Below are 7,500 nucleotides of genomic sequence, written 5' to 3' on the forward strand. Positions count from 1 at the left end.
CATTGTATTTTCACCAGAGTTAAGGACGGTGCCTGCTATAGTTATTTCGCATACGTTCTGTGCGTCTCGAGATACTCGGGTTTCCTTTGGGTAGTGCTTACTAATACAGTGATATTTTTGCGCGTTTTAAAACAATGTGGAGAAGCAGAACTTAGCACTGAAGTGCTCTTCGCATCCGAAAAGAAAATTGGAGGTAACCATACATTTTCAGAGAAAATGAGCTTCAGTTTTGAAAAGAGCGCCATACATTGCTTTGTATTTTAAAGCTCTTTACAAATATTGGATTTCAATAACACTTGTTGAGATATGCTTTTCCCTCATAAACCGCGCAAAAATACCTTTGAATTAGTAGGCACCGTCTTAAAACGCGCACTAACTTCTCGGTGAGACAGATCGACTGTCGTTTGGACGGGTCGTCACTGCCATGATCGAAATCGTCACAATCTGACATGATATACATGGCGTCGTCTTAGTAATTGCTTTCTGGCAACGATACTTCCGGTTAGTGAAGTTTACTTCCGTTGTAAGAAAGCAATTGACAACCCGATTCAGTTCGTGTATAATTGGACATGTGTGAAATAATACTTCTTAAAAAGAGCGATTGACTTCCTTTCATTTCACTGTCGCTCCTAAAACACTCAAGTTTTTTTCATTATCCAAAACCTCACCGCTCTCCCCTACCTTCCTCGGGATGGAACACCAGAGGGAAGAAAACACATCTTTGAGAGCTTCTCTTGCGGGTTTTGCTGGTCTTGTGCGTGCCCTGAATCCTACGAAAACTGCATACGTCCTCAGCCTTCTCTCTATCCTAACGTTATGATCAAATCACTCAATATCTTTGTAGCCAGTATGTTGTGTTAGCCTTCTTCACAACTTGAAATGCTAGACAAATTTTTTACAACTATCGTCAGTCACACACTTCAATGTGACATTTTATTTCTGGCAAGTACCAAAAACCAACGAGAAAATTTTTTACTTCGATTGTCATGTAATTCTTTTTGCTAACCTATGCAAAAAAATAGTTACAAAAGCAGCTTTACAAAAAGCATTAGGATAAAAGGGCGATTAAACCTAAACTAATCTATTGAGCTACTCTATATAGAAATGGGTTTCCATACAACTGTTTCATGTTGTGAAAAACTCATTGTTCTGTGAAATTATAATTTTTTCCTCTTCCTCGGTTCTTGACAAAACGCTTTACTTTTGTGGCACTTTTCGCATTGCGCAGTGTAATTCGGTCCCCTTATGCTGTTCCTATGACGGGCGAATATCTGCTACCACTTTCTGGACGGTATGGTAAGAAGAGCTAGGTTAAAACCTTAGTCCTGTTGAAGACTTTGATCCAGGCTTACTGTTCGTGAATAGTTGACTGGTGCTGACCAAAGCGCCCACGGTCTGTCGGAGCCAATGCTCGTCACCAGACCTCCTCGCTGCACCGTAAAAAAGTTCGCTACCACGAATACCCTGGATTCATTGGGAATGAGGTTCATTAATGCTGACGTCAGAAGCTGACAGTGGTAGACTCTTAAGTAAAGCAAGGAAGGACAACTAGCTACAAATCTTCCAAGCGCCGTGTTTGTAACTTCGCTGCTGTAACTAAGGTCTAATACTTGAAGCGATGACGATTTCTTGGTCATTGCATTGAGAACTCCATCCGTGATTGCGTGACCATACCTGGAAGAAAGATTGGTTTTGATAGGAGTTTACTTTGCGATTGCCTCGGGTTCGCCTTAGATCCTTTATTAACTGCCTAGAAAACGTGCCCCTCTCACTGGCGACCAATCTGCTGCATAACTGGTCCAGTCCTACTCCTCCCTCTGTCACGCAACACTTGTGACGCGGCGTAGCGGTGACTAAACGAGAGCTGGACGGAAATAAACCTAAACCAATTTTGTCAAACTTACAAACTCCCACGTAACTGAGGTGCATTAGGTAGAGGAGTTTTGTTTTATAATTTGCCTCAAAAGATTTGGCAGTTCTTATCTCAGCTTCGACAGACTCTCAAGAGAGTGACCGGAGTAATAGCGTAATTGGAATTACGCCAACTCAGTTTTCAACTCTGAGAAGGAAAAACAATGCGTGTATTTTCCCGCGGTTTGGCCTCAAGTTGTAAGTGGCTCTTCTCGCTGTGCGTGGATTGCGATTGGACAGAGCAATTTGATCACGGTTTTGAGTTTGCTTTCAACATCATCATTTGCTTTTCCCTCCGTTGTTAATGAAAAATGACAAAACTGAAGAAAGTTAGCGTGAATATTTCTGCTGTTAGTAGACGTCTGATTTTTTTCTTCAATTTTAACAATCTGCCCTATTCATTAATGAGAATCGAAAGAGCCTTTGACAGATGGACTGATTACTTGCTTGGCTTATTAACATACCCGCAACAACACAGGCGCAAGTAACGAAGAAAGCGACATTTTGGTAGCATGGCTTGTAAACCATCCTGAGTAAGGTGTCGACACCACGATAAGTCCACTTCGGTAACAGCTGACCTCTCCCAGCGCACTGCTCTTACAGCATCATCGGTAACGCTAGTGCCGTCCAGTACCAGCGACGTCAGTGACGAACAGTTATCGATTAACGCTGGAAGACTTTCGCCTTCGATGTTGTTACATCTCCGAAGACAAAGGGACTTGAGATTCCTAAAATTGATGGAATTTGTCAAATCGCAGTCGAGGCATTTTTTCGACAAATTACCTGTTTTCGATTAGATAAACTATTGATGTACGGAATAACGCGTGAACTCCATACTGCGAAATCTCCACCATTAATTTCATTCGTGATTAGAATTTTCTTACGCTTAGCAAAACCTGCCGACGCTTAGCCAGTTCGTTTAATCTAATCCCCAAACACTTGGGGTAAGGGCACTTGGATATCCGACAGATTCACTGAAAACCCTTTAAAATGGCCCATTCCGTTGCGTTCAAAAACCCCTAATGAAGCAAGGAGCTGTAAATTTCCCATTTTAAAAGTTTTTTCCATTTTTTTTTGTCAGAGTTGCTCAGCACAATACTAAGAGCTAAGTGTTTTGAAATGGAGTTATGCTCGGAAAGGTTTCTTGCTGAAATGGACTTGTATTTTGGCAGTTTTTATACCTTTATCTTGATGTGGTTTTGTTTACGACTGTGGTTTTAAGACCGCGTAAGTCACTCTTGTTAGCCTGCATATTTGGCCGTTTTGCTGGGAAGCGCGGGCGAACTGGAAAAGACTGTCCCTCCCCATCCCTTGCACAAAAGTAAGTGAAGTGATTTGATCCAAGAAAAAAATCTTTACCTGCAGTTCTCCGCTATGTAACGCACTATTTGGTCAGTAAGCAACGAACAGTAGCTAAACTCCAGTATTCGCACCGTCTGTAGTGAAGCGAAAACTCGGTGCAACTCCTGTATTGATGGAAGGCTTTCAAAGAACGGATCACTGAGTCCAAGACATTGCAAAGTGTGGAAACACTGCGAGATAACTCTAAATGCGCTTGGGTGACCAGAGCTATGCCGTATGTCTAACTTTGTGAGGTTTTCAGGAAATGATTCTGGCTGAAATAGAGACAAAGTAATTTACTTAACATGTATCAAGAAAATCGCCGCCGCCATGCTGGTGTTCCTGTGAAGTGTGTGTCAAGATTTACCTTTGCTGACGTCATTGTTCAGGTTTTGTTTCCATAACATACGAAAGCCCCATGCTTTTTACAAATCGACTTCAAAAGGTAATTAGCCATCAAAAACTAATAAATTCTTGGGTGGCAAAGGAACCAATGAATATGATCTCATACTTTCTTTGTAAAATTTCGAATCTTCAAAGCATCATTGCTCAGAGGTGATTTGGTACATCGGGTTCAAATTTTCAGCGATTTTTCAGATTTTCATTTTGCAAATCACTTTCAATGCTCAATACTTTATTCTCGGCTGACTGATCAGAAAACGATAGCCCTTCGCAAATGACGCAGAAAATGTAAATACTGAAAGATTGTTATTGCTTATCTTTCATTTTTCTCTTAGAGGAACGTGCGTGCGTATTTGCAGCAGTCGAACTTTTCCGATTTCTTGTTCGGATTCTTCACGTCTGAGCCTTTGAGACTCGTAATAGCTGGGCCACTAAACAAGATTCACGAAACAATGGTCACCCTATATTGTTTGATTAAAATTGAGTCCTAAACGCGTTTGAGTTTTGTAACAGCAAATATGTGAATTGTGCCTTAACTCTGGTACGTCAATCAACCAATCGGATGTTGAACGAATCACGCAAAACGTGGAAAAACATATCTCAAGTAGCCTTGATGTTACTTCTAATTGGGTGGTTGAGAAAAAGGCGGGAGAAGTTTTGACCAATCCCAAACAGGATATAGCATAGTAACAGGAATAGTATATAAATTTGTATGGGGTAGTAGGATGGTATAGAATAGTAAACAAACAGTATAGTAACAGGTACAAAACCTTTGTATACTGACGGACATAGCTATACTCGCCTTGTCCATGAAGTCTTCTACAAATGTTGCGGACTCTAAGCACAATACCCTTAGTCGCGGACAGTGCTTCACGAGAACATGAAATACTCTGGGAGACAGCGTGAATCCTCCAAGATTGAGCTTGTAAAGGAGAGGAACCATGCGACTTCTTATAACTTTCATCAAACAAATCTCGTTCAGTTTATGAAAGCGCTTGAGATTAACCGATTTCCACAGAGAGCTGTCATATGCGATCAATCTCCAGCTTTTGCATGTTTGAGCCACTCGGCACAAGTCTGTTTCACTTAAAAAGCTAAAAATAAATAGCGTTAAAGTGTCTGGAAACTCCTGAATGTTCATTTTGCACGAGAGCATTATATGATAAAATGATAGTCAGCACTTTTTGTGTGCGAGGCATTTTTCGCGCATTAGAACGGCAGTTTGTATGTTGCGTCACTAATAGATCACTTATTGAAAGTAGCAAAGAAAGGTAAAAGTTCTTTCTCGTTATGACATCTTTTATTCGATGGCTTTTTTTTTCGGCGTCACTTCTAACGTATCTTCTATACTTTTCTCGGTAGCCTTTTCTTCGCTTTCGTTTTACACTTTTCCTTGCCCTAGATAGGGGCGTAGCGTGGTTTTGGTACGCACTACAAGGCGTAGTGAAACGAGCGCCGGTATGCAAACCATGTTTCCCGGAGAAAGTTTCATAAATCAGAGCATAAAAAAACGCTAACTATTCAGTAACTTTCGCTGTTTATTTGTCAACCTTTGGTACTACTTATGTTTAAGAATTATTCTACGAGGGGGCGCTGGATATGAAGTGATAGATAACCAACGAGGCGCGTAGCGCTGAGTTGGTTATAATCATTTTATATCTTGCAAGCCGGAGTACAGTAATTGTTTTATCTAAAACTCCAGGATCAACAATTCTTCTTTGGTGTTCCCGTGGGTAAAATTGTCGACTAAAGCATTGATTTCTACCTCAGTCAAAACCGGTCCAAAACGGCTTTTGCCGACCTTTTTTTTTTCAGAGCTACTTCAAAAATGTTTTCAGCTCGCTTTATTGCTGTCGCGTTCCTTGACCATATAAGGTACAGCAGGTATATGAACTGATAGCCCGTGTCCGGCGAGCCCATGAAAATGCTGGAAATCTGATATCCGTAGTTCAGTTTTTAATAAAAGTGTATATTAGACCAGTGTATTACATAAGCTGTAAATGTGGCTTTACGACGAGAAAATTCGGAAACTACACTGTCATCATGCACATTCTTGTGCTTGTGTATGTGGAGTCATTGCCAAACGGGACAGCCTCTCCTCACTCATAGTGCTTCGAAGAGGGGTTCTCAGTCTCTCCATGCCGCTAAAACTGCGTTTACTATCTCGTACATCCTTTATTTAAACAAAAACGACTTCCGTGGACCATTTTGCTCTAAAGTGGAGTAAAGTGGTGGGAAATCGCTGGCCCGGCTAACCGGGCTTTCCCGGTGAACGCGATTACGTGGAAATTTCTCAGCCCGGCTAACCGGACTGGCCCGCTGATCATGTAATCGCAAACTTGATTTTTGGTGTTTTTCCCATACGTGCCGGGATCTCGGCTAACGAGCCAGCTCGCCTAACCGGGCCAGCACGCCTCAAGTATGTAATCGGCCCCTATGGCTATGTTACGCATTTCATATCTTGCTTTAACGGTCGTATGTCGTCTTTTTTGGCTTTTTTTTCTGGCCGCAACGTCATCTATAGACGGTCCTAGTGAAAAATATCGTCCAGCAAGTTGTGTTTTTTTTCTAGTCTTTATTTCATAACTTTTTTTCTTAAAAGCAAAAATGCAACGAATAAATCACATCGTCTTCTCGTAAATCGAGAATTCTAGAAGGTTAAGGGGCCGATTACATGAGCCGGGCTGGTCGGGTTTGCCGGGCGGTTTGCCAGGATGAGTTTCAGCCCGGTATTACATGAAGTGACCCAGCCCGGATTGGCCTAAAGGAACGAAGAACCAAAAACTAAGACCTAAGACCTAAGACCCACTGATCTAAGACGAAGACCCAATGATTTAAAACGAAGACCCGCTGATCTAAAATTAAGACCCATTGATCTAAAACGAAGACGCACTCTCAAAAATGTCAGAACGATGCCAAGCAGCTCATGGCTGGTCACTGGTGTACGACATTGTGTGTTATCGAATTGTAGGAGCGGTGACACAGCAAGAACAGCTGGGTGTAGGCTCTAAGTGCTTGTGCTCAAAACTCCTCACAACTTATGATATAATATGTCTACTTAATGTAAAGTTTAAAAACTTTTTGGCTACTTTTTCCAGCGTCGACAAAATTGAACCAGAACTGATATCGTCAGTGTACAAAGTGGAGCTGGAACCTTGAATGTCAGGATTTTAAGTAAAAGACCAGAAAAACACTACTAAAAAAAAAAAAAAGACACTAGCACTCGGCTACGCTGAGAATGCAGTCTCAGTACGTTTTCTTTTGGGTGAAAAGTCCATCAGGGGCGTTCCTAGCCATTTTTTTTAATCTGGTGCAATTTGGGCGGAAGTGTAATAATAATAATAATAAATACCAGAATTCCATATGCAAGATATTAGACAGTCATATACATATAACAAAATGCATCCAGTTGTGGTTGTGGTTAACAACAACAACGTAATGACCTGACTAGCGACACATTAGTTGCAAACATATCTGAAATCTTGGTGGAAATCAAAGAATTCGAAAGCTAGACGTCTGTTCTTTTTGGCGCAAAATTCGCGAATCACGGCTTCTACAATGAGTATGTATCTGTAAGCATGCATCAGACTGGGTCACCGACCCAGTCTCTTTCTCAAAAACCGACCAAACCCTGAAAACAGAGCAACTCGGGATCGCTTTGGATCGAAGAGCGAGTTTTGACAGAGTAATGCTCTTGTTAACACGCTGTTCAACAAGTCTACAGCTGGATTACTACCGAGTCGAACAGCCGAGCTTTGCAAGTCGTTTTAATACTGTTTGAAATATATGTATCGTGCAGTCCGAATCGAGTCGTTTTAATACTTTTTCAAGTATATATATCGTACA

The 7,500-nt window shown here is 41.4% G+C and overlaps 2 protein-coding genes across 3 annotated transcripts in view; one reads left to right on the forward strand and one right to left on the reverse strand.

Annotated features, from left to right (window-relative positions):
* The window catches only part of LOC138003804 (anthrax toxin receptor 2-like), a 113,535-nt gene that overhangs the window by 48,773 nt on the left and 57,262 nt on the right, over positions 1 to 7,500 (forward strand). The gene's annotated exons all lie outside the window — the stretch shown is intronic.
* LOC138003805 (F-box/LRR-repeat protein 20-like) lies at positions 1,320 to 4,795 on the reverse strand. Its single transcript, XM_068850051.1, has 4 exons — positions 4,457 to 4,795; positions 3,271 to 3,527; positions 2,376 to 2,639; positions 1,320 to 1,674 (listed from the first exon to the last, which is right to left on the reverse strand). Exons 1-4 carry the CDS (start codon positions 4,793 to 4,795, stop codon positions 1,320 to 1,322), a joined length of 1,215 nt encoding a protein of 404 aa, XP_068706152.1.

Source organism: Montipora foliosa, chromosome 5 (assembly GCF_036669935.1).
Source record: "Montipora foliosa isolate CH-2021 chromosome 5, ASM3666993v2, whole genome shotgun sequence".
Classification (NCBI taxonomy): domain Eukaryota; kingdom Metazoa; phylum Cnidaria; class Anthozoa; order Scleractinia; family Acroporidae; genus Montipora; species Montipora foliosa.